The 19,347-nt window shown below is 31.0% G+C and overlaps 4 protein-coding genes across 4 annotated transcripts; 2 read left to right on the top strand and 2 right to left on the bottom strand.

Annotated features, from left to right (window-relative positions):
• Window positions 1-1,620: 1,620 nt before the first annotated feature.
• Bm7881 (Uncharacterized protein) lies at window positions 1,621-4,226 on the top strand (the record flags this gene model as incomplete). The annotated part of the gene is made up of 6 exons (XM_001892733.2): window positions 1,621-1,954; window positions 2,265-2,485; window positions 2,815-2,960; window positions 3,603-3,788; window positions 4,002-4,059; window positions 4,200-4,226. The coding sequence occupies 6 exons, from the start codon at window positions 1,621-1,623 to the stop codon at window positions 4,224-4,226; spliced, it is 972 nt and encodes a 323-aa protein (XP_001892768.2).
• A 4,720-nt stretch (window positions 4,227-8,946) lies between these two features.
• Bm3035 (KIAA0033, putative) lies at window positions 8,947-10,974 on the bottom strand (the record flags this gene model as incomplete). The annotated part of the gene is made up of 6 exons (XM_001892734.2): window positions 8,947-9,149; window positions 9,291-9,426; window positions 9,804-9,908; window positions 9,983-10,076; window positions 10,437-10,565; window positions 10,943-10,974. 6 exons carry the CDS (start codon window positions 10,972-10,974, stop codon window positions 8,947-8,949), a joined length of 699 nt encoding a protein of 232 aa, XP_001892769.2.
• A 720-nt stretch (window positions 10,975-11,694) lies between these two features.
• Bma-wdr-46 (WD-repeat protein BING4, putative) lies at window positions 11,695-14,928 on the bottom strand (the record flags this gene model as incomplete). Its single annotated transcript, XM_043074521.1, has 13 exons — window positions 11,695-11,847; window positions 11,944-12,111; window positions 12,200-12,294; window positions 12,434-12,581; window positions 12,690-12,807; window positions 12,910-13,039; window positions 13,120-13,255; window positions 13,462-13,612; window positions 13,800-13,966; window positions 14,077-14,164; window positions 14,264-14,376; window positions 14,610-14,724; window positions 14,831-14,928. 13 exons carry the CDS (start codon window positions 14,926-14,928, stop codon window positions 11,695-11,697), a joined length of 1,680 nt encoding a protein of 559 aa, XP_042930455.1.
• Window positions 14,929-15,417: 489 nt separating this feature from the next.
• Bm7882 (Uncharacterized protein) lies at window positions 15,418-18,651 on the top strand (the record flags this gene model as incomplete). The annotated part of the gene is made up of 9 exons (XM_043074520.1): window positions 15,418-15,573; window positions 15,839-16,102; window positions 16,320-16,556; window positions 16,730-16,931; window positions 17,221-17,397; window positions 17,834-17,927; window positions 18,053-18,151; window positions 18,291-18,441; window positions 18,559-18,651. The coding sequence occupies 9 exons, from the start codon at window positions 15,418-15,420 to the stop codon at window positions 18,649-18,651; spliced, it is 1,473 nt and encodes a 490-aa protein (XP_042930454.1).
• Window positions 18,652-19,347: the final 696 nt, after the last annotated feature.

Raw genomic sequence — 19,347 nt, 5'->3', positions numbered from 1 at the left:
AAAAGAAAAAGAAAAACACCCTACTTTGATTTAAATTTATTAAAGAAAAAAATTTGAATGTTTTTTATTTCATATTTAAAATGAGTGAAGATATTAGCAAAAGGAACGACTAATATCTGATAGTAATTATACATGCTAGCTATCTCTGATAATTAAATATAAAACTACAAAATTAATAAATGAAAACCTTATAGAAGATAATTTAAATCTTTGCAAATAAATTAAAAATTACTTCAAAATTTTGAAAAGAAATCTTTTTTCATTTATCCATAACCTAAATTCTATATAGCAAATACACATGAACTATGATTATAGGATACCTTCAACACACATTTTCCATCCAGAGATCAGAAAAAAAGAAGCCGAAAAGGAACGAAGAAATGAGAATTTGCAGTTTCTTTCCTTTCCTTTTTCTCTTTCTCTCCTTCTCTCTCCCTTTCCCTTTCCCTTTTAATCCTCCTTCCTTTTTTTTTTGTTTTTCATTTTTTTTAAATAGCATGTCCAAGTAGGTTTTACTGATTCTACGATATTCTCTCATACCTTACTTATTTTCTTTATTCTAGAAAAAAAAAAAAAAGATAAAAAGTCAAATTCAACAATTGTTATTTCAAATGTCGTTCTTCATCTAAAAACTCTTTTTATCATCTTTCTATCTATGTTAGAGGTTATTTTCTCTTTTTTTCCTGCTTTCATGTCTGTTACGTATTTGTTTGATATTACATTTTGGGTTTTTTTTTTTTCTTTTTTCTTTTTGTTTTTATTTATTCATTTGTTTTTTGTTTCCTCAGACTAATTAAATGAAAAACATTATTAAAGATGATGTAAAAATGACATTTAAGAAAGAAAACAGTCATTTTTGATAGAACTCTCTTCTCTTCCTCCCTCCCTCTTCCTCCTCTCTCTCTCTGTATCCCTTTCCTCAATTGATGAAATGATTTTTCTTTCGGAAAAAAAAGGAGAGAGGGAAAAAAAAAGAAAAAGAGGAAGAAGCGGCTTAATGATGCTTTGTTATATCTTCATGTCACGAACTAATCTAGGCTTTTTCCATTACGTAGACTTTCTTTAATCTCATGAAATAATAATTATTTTAACCTTTCTCTCTCTCCAACCCTCCCTCTCCTATTCTTTCTCTTGTTCTTTCTCTTATTTTATCCTGAAAAAATCCATGCAACATATTTGAAATGAATTTTTGCCTCACGTTATATGCAAAATACATTTGCCTTATTTCTAATATGATTTATTAAATTTCAACTATTCTATTGTTAAACTTCTTGAATAGTTTAAATTCTCCAAGAAAAAAAATGGGAAAGTTCAAGAAAGCTTGCATGTAGCTAGGTAATTTAATTAGTTTATTTCGTAATAATAAATTAAAAAAAAAACATCTTATTAACGTTATAAATTTAATGATGTGAAAAATTAATTGCAATCTAATTCAGTAATTATTACAATCATTACCTTAAAAATCAGAAATTGTACTAAATGAAAGTCGATATTCACATAGTAGTTACTTTTCATATCACCTTCAATGCCTAATTAATTATGTCACAATTTCTATTTAAAGTTGACTTGTTTTTTTTCTTTCTTTAGTGTATTTTTTAATTTCATTTTCAGAGCAATCAAATGACTGGCAGTACTCCAGCATTATTCATACCAATGATTAGTGAAAGTGCTGTTCGGGATGCTGTAGCAGATCAGTCTTTTCTACCCACCTCATCTCATCAACATTTACACTTTAATGGATCAGTAGCCGAATCTCATGATCATCCTAAATCGGAAATTCTTAGCAATCATAAAAATCGCCATGAACGAATTAATATATTGCATTTGCTACGTCGACAATTGATCAAAATTGCATCACATAATTTTTATGCTATGCAACGACGAAATAAGCAATCGGAAATACGTCATAACGTACGTGATGACAATGAAATGAAGCATGTATCAGGATGTAATGGTGAGTAATATCATTAAAATTTTTTCAAATTTTGCAACATTTTATCAAGAATTTTATCCTTAAAAGTTAAATCTTTATTAAGTATTTATTGCTAGACTTATTTTTTTATTTTAAAAAAATTTTTTTTGGATGATTAAGTAAGAAAAATGAACGGTGCTAATATAGTATTGCTAATTTGATCTATCAAGCAAACTTTTTGCTATTTAAATTTAAAACTGATGAAATTTAAGGAAGTAAAGAAATAGACTTTTCCATGAAATATAATTCTTTGTTGTAGTCATTTATAATTTGAATGCATAAAGAAATTAAGGTTCGAGCGATGATAGTAGTTTACGCCATCATTGCGAAAGTATTTGTGACAAATCAGAAAATTCTTACTGTGATCGTGAAAACGATGAAAGTTATCGTTTTCAACCAACACCAGCTGTTTATCAGGATCCGTACTGTGCTGTAACTGTGGATCGGAAAGTTCACGTTTACGGGTATTATGTACAGAGCAATCAATTTATCGATTTAAGTTTTTATTATAATGTAAAATTTTCTTATTTTTTTACAGTTAGTATCGTTAATCATATATTACAACCTGCATAATGATGAATTTCTATTTAACAACTCTTTTGTTCTTATTTTTTTAGTTTTAACATTTATGGATTTCAAATTTTAATCAAATAACCTGTTTCAGGATATAATATGTCGTAGAATTCCATAAGAGGCTTAAATAACATTTCTATTTTTATAAATTTATTTTGAAGTTTATCAAACTTTTTGTGCCATACTTTGTTTTATTCAATAAACCATACATACTCTGACGAATTCAAATTTCCGGTTTATTCATTTGTTTGAATAAAATGCAGTTACAGGCACAGAGCACAAGAACTGTTTATGCAGATGATATTGCTGCAATGTTTTATACGGATAATGATAATGATGGACAATTAACGAGCAATAATTGCCGAACATGGGGACTTTCGCGGAATTCCGTTTGGTGGGCAGCTGATCCAACAAGGTATTTATTTTTGAAGTAAAACCGAAATGACCGGAACCGGATGTGGAAAAAGTGCAATAATCGTAATTAATTCAAATGATTCACTATTTGAAAAATCGTAAATTCAACAATGCATTTATGTTTATCGCATAAATGATCTCTGTTCACTATCATTTTAACTTACCACAGTATTTCTTTAATTCAGTATAACACTATAAATTCTTTATTCTTCATCAGTTCCTTTTTCCTTTTCAATTATTTTTTTCATTACTACTACATCTCATCAGATTTGTGTTTCATTTCACTATTGCGCTATATCTTCTTTTCATTTTTTTTATTAGTTTCATTTGGAAGTATGCTATTACGTATTTTAAAGTTTAAAGATCGTTTCTATAAGTACAGAATGTTTGGAATTTGGGAATGATGATGAATTAATTGCATACAGTTCATAGGGAAGATCAAATATTTGCTAAGTTTGCTTAACAAAAAAATGAAAATTCATTTTTCGTATTTTACACTCGGAACTAAATATCTATTTTAAACAATTTAATGGTATTTAATGATATATATGTAACAATGATTGCTGCTTTCAAAATTTTGTACCATATTTGTATTAATAAATCCAAAATTCTCGAGAAGAAAAATCGAAATAATAAATTTCAGAAATGATTCCGTAAAGAAGATGTGTCTGGTTGTTTTACAGCTAAAAGAACATCCAATTCTAATCGGTTTTACCGTTATCAAATTAGTTGCTTTCATAAATGCTCTAAAAATCTGTGGTCTTAATAGGGATTGCAAGTTCATTTCCTCATTACCCGCGATAGCAGAATCCGATGCTTCAGGAACCAGGTATTTCGATTTTGTTTTTCATTCAGTTTTCTTTTTTTGATTACCTTGATTTCCGAGAACACTGGGACAGTAGCCGTTCTGAACACTCAATATTCGACTATAGCTCCTTCCTAATTGCTTCCACTAACCCATTTTTTAAAATGCACTGAATATTTCAATAAATTTCACCTCAAATGAATGCATCATTTTTTAACTCAAATCGCTTATTTTCAGAACAGATGAAGTTAATAAAAAAGAAACAAAAACTCCAGGCGGTGAAGTCTGCCTTGAGGTACACCATTAAATTGAAATATATATGTTAATTTTGAAATCATTAATTTTCATTACACAGATTTTTAAATATAGGTTCTAAAGTTCTAAAGTGTTACTGCAATGTCAAATTCAAATTGTCATTGATTGTACTGTTTTTAGGATAATATAGACGAGAATTCTAAATAAATAATTGAATTATCATTCTTTTCATCGATGAATTACATCAAATATGATTTTTTACACTTTCTCAGGAATTTGCTTTTCTTGTTTTCGTGTATATTATAAACATATTTTATATTGAGGAAACAAAAGACTGAAAAATCTCCGAAGAGAAATATTTAGAAATTTTTAGCAATTACAATATTGAAACGATCGATCGTTCTCTTGATTATATGAATCAGAGTTAGCGAAAAAAAAATTACCTGAACATATTTAGCTGGTAAAAGTATACCAGAATAATAGCAATTTAATTTATGCCCTTGTTGAATACTTATTATCCATCCAACTTATATTTCAAATTGTTTGATTGTTACGATTTCTATTCCATGAAAAATAACGTCAACTATTTCAAAATGAAATCTATAACTTGATTTAAATACTGTTATTATGTACTGTTATATGGGTGCTTGATTTAAATACTGTTATTATGTATCTCCTGTAATTTCTCCTGAATGCAATAAACACAGTGTCGATGATTGAAACCAGCAAAAGAGTCAATGGAAGAAGAAAACTTCGGGATAAGTCAAAATGCGTACCGAAATTGAAACTGATAATTGATAACCAAAGACGAATAAAGAATAAACGATAAAAAAAGGTTACTTTGAGAGAGCAAACTCAGATTATGCAAAGGTATAAAATTTGAAAATTTTTGCGTTGAGAGTACAATTGCTAGTCACAAGTTACTGCTATTAAAGAAAACAACATAGCAAGTTAAAAGTAAATCTGTCCATTCTAGCATAAAACTCTGAAGCAGAATCAATGAATCGAATTGATAAAGACGCGTATGGAATAGTTCTTAACAGAAAATTGGGAATAAAAAAAGAAAGCAATAAACCAATCATCAGATTTACAAGAACGAAAGATAGCTAAGAAAATTTATGACTTAATCATTAATATTTAGTACAACAAATGTTAAGAGTTATCATTACGGTGATTATGTCACCGGACTCACTGCTATTTCTTAAATAAAGCAAAGTTCCTCTTAAAAAAAAGTTACCAGCTTCTGATGAAAGTAATTAAGTCCTCGAGTTTTCCATATTTTGTTGCATATTTTAAAATGAGTTAATTATATATATATATATATATATATATATACATATCACTATAAAATGATTGGTAGTTTCAGAGTGCCAGTAATACAAATTAGAAACTATATGAATTAGAACTATTTAAAAATGCATGAATTAGAAAATAAGTATAAGAAATTCTAAAAAGCTTCAGCATTTTGAATGATTAAATTGATTAGAATGAAATTATACGAAGTTTAATATTTAGCAAAGCAAAAAAACGTATTAGCAAATTTCATCATTTAGCATATTATCAAGATAGATATTCTCTTGGGAATTTTTATAAAGCGATTACTCTCTATAAAGTTAATAATTCCAAAATCCATCAGCTTTTTCCATTTACTTTATTTATACAAGTGGACTATTCCACATACAAAAATAAGTTAAACCACAAGAATATATTATCTAAATAATTTTTGATCAGAAAAGGTATGGTCAAAAATTGTCGAAGTATGATCGGACAAAAAATAACAGAAGAAGATATTAGCATATTAATTGGCGTCAAAAAAACTTCAATGTTATAATGTTAAGATGGTGGAATGAAGATTTTGAATCATTGAAATAACTGCAAAAAGCATGTTCAGAATAATTCAAACAAGCAAGTGGTGGCATTTTATTTATTAAAAAATCTTGACAAGAGAAACCTGATAAAAGGCAAAAACTTTAGAAATTAAAAAAAAAAAAAAAAAAACAAATAAAATATAGATCACTGACATAATTTTAGTGAGAGAAATAAATTGCACTAATCATCGCATAGCTCGAATCATTTCTTAAATTTATCATATTTTATTTTAATTTTATTTAAATATATAATATAAATCTGTCAGTCTGTTAATGTGTCGCATGCAATTAATTTTTCCAAAATATATTGCCGATATTTTGCTGTATTTTTTATTAATTTTATCTTTCACACTAATAAATAAATTAGTCAATCTTTTTTTTTTGACTTCCTATTTTAAACTGTTGCTATCAATAAAGATTATCAATTCAGTATACCTGGCATCATTATTTAATTACATTTTCACCGTTACAAAACTTTAAACAATGCAATATAATGACGAGTCATGTTCATAATAAGCTTTGAAATATGTATCAAAATACTTTAAAAAAACTTGTCTGATTACGATGGGTTATCGATTTGTCTTGTTTAATCCGGTAATGAGGCGATAGTTTCATTTAACAACAACGGAATGCGAAAAATTATTTATGGCAGAGTATCTGTGGACATGAAGAGTTCTAGCAGGGAGAAATAATTTAAAATTTTGATAATTATCTTTAAAAGTAATGCTGTTTTCAAAGGTGTGTAATTTGAAATTAAAAATCGCTTTTTGTTTGCTTTTTCTTTTATTACTAATTAAATTTGAAAATTCTGAAAAAGCTTACATTGCTAATACAATCATTTATCTCTAAATTTAGTTTAGGTGTAGACAATATCACCACGACTGTTCGTAGAAATGAGATCAAAAGTCAAGCACAAAATGTTTGAAAAAAACAGATTATTAAAGGCTTATAGTAGATCACTGAAAGAACAATCGTGCTGACTGTATTATTAAAAAATTTTTTGAATAGTTCATAATCAATTAAGATAATCTTTTTGCAGAATGCTTACGATCAAAGTTACTGTCATCTGATTAAAATGTAAAAATGATGTCTAATAAATTTGACTCAATGATCTTCTTACCATGATAAATGGATATTGTTGAATGAGACGAAATTGGTAAAGAATGAGTAAAAAAGATTCATAAAATCAGCTATATCCTCTTTAACTATCTTTGTTCTTTTTAACTTTTGTTATCTTGAAAAAATTCCTAATACTTAGTGGAGCAGAACTGATCCATGGATAACTGCATCACTTCTCTCAAAAATTTCCGGTCCACATTTATTCATACCTACGTTTGATGTATTCAAATTGGTTTGTACCCGAGAGAAACGATATCATTACTAAGTGAAAAATTGAAGATGGAAGATAAGGCAGATAGGTAGGTGCATACGTAGCGAAAATGCCATCTAAAGCGAAAAACCAATAAAGGATTATATGGCCTAAAGCACATTGTGGAGGATTGTTGGATGCTACTTTTGATGAGTTACCAGAGTGCTGCATGGGAGGGATCTATCGGATGATTTATAAATCTGTTCTGTAGTAATATCAAGATTGTTAACTGATTCTTTTCCTAGGAATTCCTGCTCTCTTAGGTTCGTCCTGAAAGTCTCCATAGGCTTATTAATCAGAATAAATCATGTCGAACGAATCTTTGACGCATTAAAATATAATCGATGAGATACCAATGCACTGATCGAGAATCAAGATTGTTTCTAGGCTGTATTTCTTTTGAAATATGGTGTTTATGATAATGAGTTGCTCCTCAGTACAGAACCATAACAAGAAGCAACAATTAACTGTGCAAACCAGTATTAATTAATTCATCTGTTATCACTAACCTACAAATGACTCATCCAGAATTTATATGTTGTTACCATCGACATATAGTTGAAACCTACTCAGATAGCTGGCATCTTCAGAGGGGCATAGAAGCTCCTCTTCCATGATAACGGGTGACTGCAAATCCAGTGTCCAGTGTTCAGTTAAAGACTCAGTAATTCAGCAGATCGTCCAACAATCAGTGAAAACTGAACCGGACATAACCCATCCCAAGGGTATGTAACAGCCGAAATCTGGTAAGGTATCTGGGGTTGCTGAATTCCATCCAAAACTTGGAGATACAGAGGCCAAACATTGCCCCCCGATAGAGCTTATTGTGAACTGCTAGGAACGAAACGGACATTTACTGATTCTTCGAGATGTGATTATCACCACCTGTATTACGAGAGATTTTCGATTTCTCGGATTATTGTGGTATTACTTTGCTTTCTACTGATGGTAAAATTCTTGCAAGAATACTTATAACTAGATTATTGATATCGCAAAAGTTCTATTTGGCAGCCAATATAAAAGACAGTAGACTGTCGTATCGCTTTAGCTATATGCATTCTTTTGGTAAACAGTAAACACATAATTCGTCTTTCGGTCTCAGTTAAAAGGACTTTAATGTTATACTTTTAAGATAAAGAAGCTTTAAAAGCTGTCAGAAAACGTACCAGAATAATTCAAGTTAAAACCTTTTATTTATTAAACACACTTTTATTTATTAAATGACACCCTTTATTTATTAAAAATCTTGACTAGCAAAGAATATCAAAGTCCGAATAAGGTATTTTTTTCATACAGCTTATTGAAACTTTAAAAATTCCCAAATTGTAATACAAATGATACAAGGTACTTCAATACAAGGCTACCACTTATCACTTACTTTAATATTTCAAATTGCAAACTTAGGAAAGTTCACGTTACTAGCTCCGAATCATTCCCTTCTAGTCTACCTGCTCTTCAAAACATCAACAATCTAAACTGCTCGATTTGATTTTGTGAACCTAAAATTACTGAATACGTACATTTTAGTTCTTTCTCTCCTCACACTCCTCTCAAATTCGATTTATTTAATGTCTGTTATTATAGTACTAATTATAGCACAATTATTATAGCACTAATTCAAATTCTCTTGAGTAGTTTCATGTCACTGAAAGGCAAAATTTCATAAAGGACTCAATCACATGATTAGTATCTACGAGTTTTTTATATTTTTTGTTGATCTATCAAAAATTCCATCGTTCTTATTTATCCGTTTGTAAAAGATGGGTACCAAAGACAGAAGTGCAGTAAAAGCTACTAATAATATAGCGTTCCATGACCAAGCTGCTCCTACATGTGTAAGCTTTTGAAGAGTTGCACCTGCTTGAATGTAGATACACGAGGGTGGTGCTACGCCTGAAAGTCAAAATGTCACTGGAAAAATAAGAAATACAAGAAATAATAAGTAGCAAGAAATCAAATATGAGATAAAGCAAAGTTACACAACAAACTGTGACTTAAGAACCAATAAGAAGGAAAACAAAAGGAATCATTCACCCAAAAATGTTCCGAAAAAAAACGCTGATACTGGAACGTCAAATATAGGAGAAGCGAGATTTATGAGCCAATTCGGCAAAACCGGCGTTATTCGCAAAAAAATTATAAAATAAAAGAGACTATCAAAATCAGAAACCTGAAAAAAAAAGGATAATACTGAAATTAAAACAGTAAAATCACAATCTAACGGCACTTAAGATAACATCTAACGCAATAACAATATTTGTACAAAATGCTTTGATGTATTTCACATTTGCTCAAATTTTTCTTAACAAGTAATTATTCTGAACAGCAAACCAATTAATCCTCTTTAAAAAAATTTTCTGCAAATTTTTCAAATCCATGTCGATTAATTCGTCCCATATGCCATCACTTATTGCTATTTTTTTGCTAATATTTGAGGATACTTTATAAGATATTTAGTTGTAAAATAAATTTTAACAGATCAACATTTCAACTAAAAAAAAGAAAAAAATAACAATAATAAAGTTAAAAGTTCTAATGAAATGAAACCTCATTTCTCCATTTGCTTATTTTTTCCGGCGCAAATGCCATAATTCGTTCGCGTCCAAACAAACGTGCAAAGAAATAACATATCTGTGCACCACAAGCTGAACACTAAAAACCTGCTAATTTGTTATTTTGGTGTTAATTAATGGAAAATTAATAATATGACATTAACCATGACTTACCGTACAAACTAGACATAAAGCAATTGGAAATGAAAATAAATATCCTGAAAGAACAGTAAGAAAAATTGAACCAGGAATAGCTAATGACTGCAACCTGAAATATACACACAACCATGAAATTAGGGGAAAGAAAATTTTTAAATGAAAAAAGAGATTGGCAAAAATGTTCGACCACACACATTGTGATAAAGTTATTGTAACAGTATCGGAGTTTCCTCAGAAAGACCCATGATGCCAAATTTGATAAGATGTTATGAATGGTTATTGCAACGAAAAGACGAACCAAAGAAAAGGATGAAATCTTACATAACAATCGTAACAGATAAACTTAATTAGTATTTTCTGCAATAAAATTTGGAAATAATTTCGAACGATAACATCCAAAAAAGAACAGCAGATCAGGGAAGTAAGAACTAAGCATTAATAGCAAGTAACAATCTTGACAGTAACTTACATGATGTATACAGTTGATATACCAAATAAGACAGTATAATAATGTTTGTCCTTATACTTTGAAAGAACCAAACCTAATCGTTTTGCTTGCTTTAGATCTTTTGGTAGTTTGAAATCAACTCTTTCATCGCTGAAATACACCAGAACATTAAAATGAAAGTGAAAAATAAGCTGTCATCCAGAAATGAATTCATGAGAAAAATTGCAATTAAAATTCAGTTTTGATGGATCTTATTTCGACCCTCACAATAATTTGATTTGATATTATTGTAGCTCGCCAACTCAAATGATGTCAATAAATAGAACGCAGACAAAGTTAGTTCAAGAAAATTTTTTTTTCTCTAGACTTCACATCCTAAATCTTCCAATACAAAGCAGTGTCCCTCATCTGTAAACTCAAATTTCAGCAGGAATAAGCAGTGCAGACAACAAATACTGAAAACAGTGGGTAATATTCCAGATATTTACACAATTAACAAATCGGACGGAAAATGGTATGAAACTTACTCAGTAAGTTCCGGAAAGTTGATATACAGCATGAACAAAATTAAAAAAATGCTGAACAAAATACATGTTAGGAACACAAATTTGCTAAAAGCCATATCAGCAACAATATTTGCAATCCGATGAAACGTGTTAGTAATATATGTAATGAAATAAATAAAAGTTTCCCCTGAAATACAAAATCCAAAGTACCAGAATTTCCCGCAATCCCAATGTTGAAGCCTTTTAGCACAAGGACAAAAGATATGCCTCAACAAAAGGTTTACGACTTATCACTGTAATACCCACTCGGCTTAATCTATAATTGTTACTGGACGAATGGACGATATCCAAAATAATTCCCACCCATGAATCCATCAAACACTTGAAAGAATCAATAATATTTTAGCACCAAAATCCTTTCCTACTAAACAAAACATCTGAATCAATAACAAAACACCGTATGAAACGTCACTGTATCACTTCTAAAAGAAAATTCACTAAATTTTATTTAAAAATCAATACCAAAACAACAAACACTGAATGACTTTCTTCAATGTAAAACTACCATATGATTTTTCATTCATTTCAATGCAGAAATAACAGCAAACAATACGAGCCAAAAGACAGGAAAAATATAATAAAAACAATAAAAATTTCAAGTGAAACCTTAACTTCAAGCTTCGCTTGAGCTTAATTTTTAGGAAATGCAAATTCACAAGTTGGAATATATTTCTGAAAAAAACATGTAAAAAGCTAAAAATAAAATGCAACATTTAAACATCCTTTTTTCGAAATCTATCAAGCACTGTTTTTTGAGAATCTTCAACCTTCACTGTTTCTTTCGTTAAAAATTCCTCTTTTAACTTCTTCCGTGCTTCGTTTATCATAAATCTTTGTTCGGACTGCACACTTTGCTTAATCTGTTCCTATAAAAAGACCAAAAATTCTTCAAAATTTATGTCTCTTACTAGGTATAAAAATATCAAGACATGACTAGCTGACCAGTTCCCGAATTTCCATACCTTCCTCAGAGCACTGCCTCTTCCTTTCTTCTTATTCCTCGGTTTAAACTTCACTTCACGCGGTTTTGTATGGAGTAACAGTTTTAATCGTTCATTCTCTTTCTCAAGCAAATCCGTATTCACTTGTACGATTTCTGTAGTGTCCAAAGTAATCAGTTCCGGCTGAATCTAAAATAAAGTATTTCAGAACATCATAACTAACTAAATTCAAACTATTTGTATTCTCACGATTCAAATTATTGAAGCCATAAACTACCTTATCTAAAAGCTGCTTCACTTCTCGTTCACGCCGTTGAGTTTTTGATTCATAAGGATTTGTCAACAGTGCATTAAAGTTCGGTTCTCCGCTTCCTTCAAGTAACAAATGTGCATTTATTCTACAATTGAAAAATAGAATGTTTGATAGAATGTTTCTAGAAATAAAAATAGAATGTTTGATAGAATGTTTCTAGAAAAAAATTTTTTAATTGTTTATTTAAAACAGAGTTACCCGGCACAAGCAAACTAGTGAATCCATGTTGGTGTCCAACTCCAAGAACATCTTCATATGGACAAAATTGCAAGCTAGAAACTATTCCGGTGCACTGATGTGACATGTATGGTGCAGTAGTTGTGCCCAAATGCACATCATTAAAAATCTGCAAAAAATTTTGATTTTAAAAGCAATGATACCGAGAAATATAAGCTTATTTCACAATCAATTCTCATTGTCAGACATCTCTGAATTTATAAAAATGAAAAATTACCTGAATTTGATTCCCAACGCTGCAAGAAACTGCATAACGCTGACTAAAAGATACTTCGGCCAATCCAAACGGTAACGTATAAGCATATAATTGTTTATAATTACGTACATCCCAAATCCTATAAGCGAAAACATTTAAAGATTAGATTACATTTTTGATGAATTCAACCCGCACAAACTCGAACTTACCAAAAACTAATAGCCGAAAAAAACAAAACTACCTAAGCTTTCGATCAAGACCAGTAGTAGCCATATAATTATTTTCCACAGCTATACCTCGTACCGAACACGGGTGAGCTAGCATTTTTATCAACGGTCCTTTAACATTTGGAGACCATAACTGCACTGTTCCTGAATACAGAAACCATAATGGTTCCGACCCCACTCAATTTTCCTTATAAAAAATTATAAAGTCAATATATGACACAAACCATTCCCATGCCCAGTATGAATGATAGCGTTGTTTGGATTCTGAGTCATTACATCCAGAGGTCCCTGTTTGGTTGGAAAAGATTGCACCATTTTGCCCATCGAAACATCCAAATAATGCAGAAATGACGTATTACTCTGTAAATATTGACATAATTTTATTGTGCATCTATGAGTTATCACTTAACACTTCTCTTTAGAAATAATTTCTTCAGAAAATAATTTTTTAAACATATTTTTGATTCTTAATTTTACATAACGGTGACATGGCTTTCGCAATTATAGTATATCATTTGATTTCAATAATAAATTTTCTAAATTATTGACAAAGAATTTCAGCTTACCCCAGCAACAAGAAGGAAATGCCTCGGGAGAAATTCCAGACGTTTGACATCATGCAAATTTTTTAAACAGTGTAGCTCTACACCCGTGTTGTCATAAATATGTGTCCATCTCTTTTGGGCAACAGCAAACATTGTTTCAACATGTAACCATCTGAAAACAAATTTAAAAGCTTATCTATTAAATCATATCACCTCCCAAAATCTTTCTGTTTCCTGAATTCTAGAAAACTCTCTGCATATGCTTAAGAATTCTAAACATAGTACATTTTTTATTCCTTCCGTACATATATTTTTTTTTTCAAAAACTCCATACTTAACTACTCCCCAAAACTGCTTACCTGACATCTCGGACGCCTTCCATGACATTGATTTCACAACGGAGTGTTTTTGTTAACCAGTCGAACGCAGCAACATGTCCACGCTTACCACCAATTAACAGATGACGACCATTATGTATGTAATTGGCACGATATGGACCAAAACGCTCTAATCGCACATCAAAGTGCTGCAAACAGGCAACTCTTTGCATGACTTCTGTTGTATTAAGATCATAACTAACAGATGATGTTTTGCTTCTTTTAAAAAAGTGAAAACGGAAATGAATGACAAATTAACCTTGCTAGCACTTGCAATATCTACAGCATTGCATATATCTTCTTGCTTGACCGTATAAGTAAGTTCTCCTTTATCGCCAGCAAGAAAACTACAAAAGATAAGCGTAATTAGTTGACTGTAATCATTGGTCATTAAGAAGGATCATAAATGCAAATTCAAATGTGGGATTTATAAAATATCATTTTACCCTTCATGTTCACTGTTGAGAATCTCCGCCCGTGCAATTTCCCTCGTCCTTTCCAGAAATCTTTTCCTTTTGGTTTCAAGCTTTGCTTTATGGAAACCTGTTTTCACATTTTCCTGAAAGTTGTTCATACCTATTACGACTTTAAAGGCATATGTTAGAATCGCATATAAGTTCCAATGCAATTAAGGACAATTCAGAACTTTACAAGTGCAAAAAAGCTTCAGAAGGGGCTGAACCCAACAACCTTCCTTATTTCTGAAACAAAGAAAAGAATGCATATTAGCAAAGTACTAATGGCTGATAACCACAAAAGCACTTTACCATCATTCGAGACAAAAAAAATTACCGGATTAATATCTGCCGCACCGGTATCATGCCTTCTCAAGGCGTTTTGAGGTATGAACACTTCATGCCTGTCACTGGACTTTTTCTGGTCTTTCTCATAGACGAAGTTTTTTTCCCTGAAAAAAACTTTTGTAAATGCTTAAATCTGAAATAACATATCAAGTGCGTCAACTCAGGCATAAAAATTAATGAGTCCAAGATGAAAATATGAGGAATGCTGACTTTATGTAAGGCTGTTTTTTGGCTTTCGTCAAACTGACAAGTGCGCTTTTTGTAATAGAAAGGTCGATGATCTCAGTTTTCGTCTCATATTTCATCATCAGTTCGAAACGGTCCTGAAACACAAACCAGTCATAACACCAGACTAAACCGACTACCAAAAACCTCACTCATCTCACTCCGTACAACGTTCTCCCTGTATCATGTCACTCAACGCTTACATTATATTGAGACAAAATGAAAATTTCCGTTGCAGTCTAAATTCAAATTTACAGTCTTTATAAAGTTAGCTCAGGTTTGATGTTTCGGGTTAGTCTGTTTAAGTGGGAGTGGTTTAATGATGCAGATTTACTGGAAGAAATATTTAAATGTGTGGACAAGTTTTATGAAAGTTAGTAATATACGATGCTTTAGTTGATGCTAACCATTAAACCGTATCATTTAATCAGATAATTGCTATAGTAATGGCAATCTTATTTGACTTTTGATAGATTTTTAGATAAATAAAAAGCCTTTTTTTAGTTTTATTTTTGCCTTAAGAAAATGGTTTTTACTGAAATATTTTTGGTTTGATTATTGAGGTAGTCGAGATGGAGTGTGATGTTGACAAGAAATTGAACGATGAAAATGCAAGTAATAAAACTGCAATTAATCCGGAAAATGTTTCATCGAAGAATAGTAGTGATGGAAAACGAAAGCGTAAGCGACCACGAACCAAAGCTCTTCGACGGACAATTAGAGAAAAGGTAAATTTATTTCACTTCTTCCGAAATGGAATATAGAAACTTCTTCAGAGATTTTAAGCTTATGATCGTAACCTCCTCCGAATGATGATGTAAATATTATATAGTTTAATCTTCTTGCGGATTTGTATTTTTGGTATCCAAGCACTGGAAAGAGCTGGTGTTAAAGCATGGTTAGTCATTTCTAATTTCTATATTGCAAATTAAATTTTATAAGACAGTAAAGGCAATACATTTTGTCTGGCGTTTGTATATAGCTGATTTACAGATTGAAATAGCATTATGTACGAGTGATTCGCCAATTCAGGATATTCTAGAAACAGATATGGACTGTATAGTAAGTGCACCGCTGTCATCGATAATTAAATTACTGAAGTTAGATACGGATGAATATCAAAAACTAAGTTGCAAAGCGCTTATTAGTATTGGGAATTTCTCAAAATTTTTTTCAATTACTGGTGATTCAACGGATACTCTTCAACTTGTGCTCAAAAGCAATGGTTTAGATCACAGTTCTACCGTTGTTTATGTTGTAAGTTTGTTTATTCTGATGATTTTTAATTGGATGAAATTGCCGGTTAGAAGAATTGTAATTTAACACTAACTATCTAATTTCGATGTCGATTTCATGTTTAGATTCACGTAAGGCTTCATTCAGCAGTGTAGCATTCTTCATGTAAAGTTTTTATACATAATTCTTACTTCGGAATACATCAGTGATTCAACTATTTTAACTGAGCTTTTTTCAGGACAATTTGCCTCATGGCTGTAAAGTGGATTTACTGGAAAAATGGGCATCAGCATTTGGGACTGTTGTATTTGTGCATCCAATAATGAAAAGAAAAATAAATCCGAACAAAGGTTCCTTGGCCAGTAATTTATTCACATCAGCTGAAGTATCTGCATCTACTGCATGTACCGACGGATTTTTTCAAAGTGCTTTCATCAAATTTTTGGATGAACAATCTCCAGTGGATTTTGTGAAAGTATTGTTTGTTTTATTTTGAAATTCGTTTTGTATCTGTAGTAGTAGCAATACTGTAGTTGTTGGTAAATGCCCTCAAAAATTAGATATTGTCTGGAGATCTCTTTGTTACAAGTTTAGTTATTCGAAGTAAGCCAAGTTTCCTTTTTTCTGGTCTTATGTGGCAAATTATAGTTTCATCAATTGTTGCGGAAGAAAGCTGGTAGTAGACGACGCAAAAAGCTGAAGTTAGAGAGGAAAAAAACAATGGGAAGGAATTCCGTTTCAAAGATTAGGAAGAAGAATAAGATGCGAAAGAAGCAGCCAAAAAAGAAACCGAGAAAAAAGGTCGATAACAGTGCTAAAAGTCAGACACGAAAGGTCAAAAATGGAGAAGGTGAGATTTCTGGAGATTTAGGAACTGTGCAGTTTTGGTTCACTCGGTTAGGATTTAGTTAGTATGGTTCTAAAGTACCTTTAATTTTAAGGACGGGAAGTGGAATTATGAGGGAGCAAAAATTGCTGCTTTTTTCATCTCACATATTATTTAGTAATCAAATCACTTTCTTTCGAACTTGCGGATCTTTAATATGGTTTAAAGTAGTTATTGGGATTTATTTCAGTTTATTATACACTTTATATATATGATTGTATAAATTTATACTTTAAATGAATTTTGAGTTCAGAGACAGTAGAAACCGGAGCAACCCATGCTGAAAAACCAGCAATGGGTGTGGATAATTCTAGCGTTGTTGTAAGAGGTGAAGATGGAAATTGCAGTAGGCGGAAGAAACGAAAAAGGCGATCAAGCTATGGAGTGGATGATATATTAGTTAAAAAACCCAAAGCGATTATTGATGAAAGTAATAATTCTAATTTAATATTTATAACGACGCCTACAGCAGATATAGGATATTTTATTCGGATTTTTTTCTTTACTTAAATCATGAATAATGTTATCTAAAATTTTTGGAAGTTATTCTGTAGTAAAGTTAAAAAATGAATGTTTTAGTGCAAAATGCTCTACAAAACGGTTTACGATAGAACTTATTTGACAGTTACTTTGATGGGAGGCCCTAGCTGCATCCAAACGCATCACAGTACTAGGAATGAGGGATATTGATGTTGCAGAAAAGATTGGAATAGAAGATGCTAAAGCAAATGGGTTTAAAAATGCTGGTCTAAAAAAAGCTATAAAAAGTGATGTAGCTGAAGATGATCATGAAATTAAAGACATTAAAATGGAAGCTGCTCATCGATTCACGACTGTGAAGGATATAAAAAAATTAAAAGTTATAGTTACTGATGAACCATCGGAAAAAACGTTCAAAGATGTTGGAACCGATGTTCCTGAAGAGTTTTTATTGAGCGAAGTTGGTGCTGCTGCAAAAAAGTGCGAGTTCAAAAGTTCATTTTATTTTTAAATTTGTTCCTAGACTATCAGAGTAGGAGTTATTTAGTCGGTAGTTTTAATTTTGAAAGCTTGTATTGAAAGTAGTCGCAACACATTTATTCTAGACGGAAACGTGTACATCGGCAAAAACGACGCAGTGATAAGTCAAAAAATCGCAACCTACGTCCGAAGAAATATTTTCATAATATACAAGCATGTTCATTGTAAGGAAATTTTCTCCCAAACCTTTTTTGCTGTCTTCTACTTTATCAAAATGTTTCATTTGAAGCTTATTTAATATTATGCACTTCTTTGCTTTTGTGACAATTTCTGTTTATCTCCACTAGTTACTACTTTTTCCAGGAACACATTCCAGAAACTTCGTGCAAGATATCTGGAGTTGCAGAAACAACAAATGATTCAACTGAAAGCCAATTTGAAAAGAAAAGGCATACCAAGTAAAGTATCAGGTTTGAGCAGAAAGGAATGGAAAAGGAAACGTGGACGTTGTCGAGTAAATTTTTTTGTTGTATTTTCCGCTTAATTTTTACTTTTCGATTTTTTCGATTTCGATTTTACTTCCGTTTTTAAATCCGATTTAATTGCTGATGAAGCTGTTGTTTATTTGCAGCTTATGATGCGCGCTGCAAAATTGCGTGAAAAATGTGCAGATCTCTCTCATTGCATCCCCAAGGAGGATAAGCTTGCAGTTGTCCAAAGTTAAGTTCAAGAATTTGGTGAAAATTTTTCTATCATTGGGTTATTTTCCTTGTGTTTAAAGTCACTTTTTTTATTTTTCCATCACTTTTCTCATTTTATAATGTAGTAAATCACTGTGTATATCTTTTTTTTTTAAAAAATTTTCGAACTTTTGGAAAAGGTATGAGTTTATTCATTGTGGAATGAATGAATTATTCAATTTAATTAAATAAATGACTTTGATTGTGCAAAATGTAGTTAATCTCTATTCACTGCTATTTTCTAACTGCAAAGAACAATCTTTTTTTTTTTTTCAAATTTTAAAATGTACTCTGAATTTAAATTTGTATTTGTAATGATTGCATATATAATAATTAAATGAAAAAGTCTGCGAAATTTACCCGGTCTTATACAATAATAAATTTCTCATGGTGCTGAATAAAACTGATTTTGTGAAATACTGTTGAGATTGAATTACACTAATTTTTACTTCACAAAAAATCTAAGCAAATGATGTGATGTGCATGTAATGCACTAAACTTTCATACAAAGAAATAGTGGTGAATGAGAAAATAAAAATACCTAGGTATGATGATAGAATACAGTAACATCATTTAGAAACATTGCGACTTTCACGACTGCACAACGAACCATAGGGGTTTACGGCGATAGTCAAGTTTTCTTTCCCGATATTTCGGATTTTTAAACAATCCGGGAATCT

The sequence above is a fragment of the Brugia malayi genome, assembly GCF_000002995.4.
Source record: "Brugia malayi strain FR3 genome assembly, contig: Bm_v4_ChrX_scaffold_001, whole genome shotgun sequence".
Taxonomy (NCBI): Eukaryota; Metazoa; Nematoda; class Chromadorea; order Rhabditida; family Onchocercidae; genus Brugia; species Brugia malayi.
Note: the sequence above shows the minus strand (reverse complement) of the source record. Positions and strands in the feature narration are given on the sequence as shown.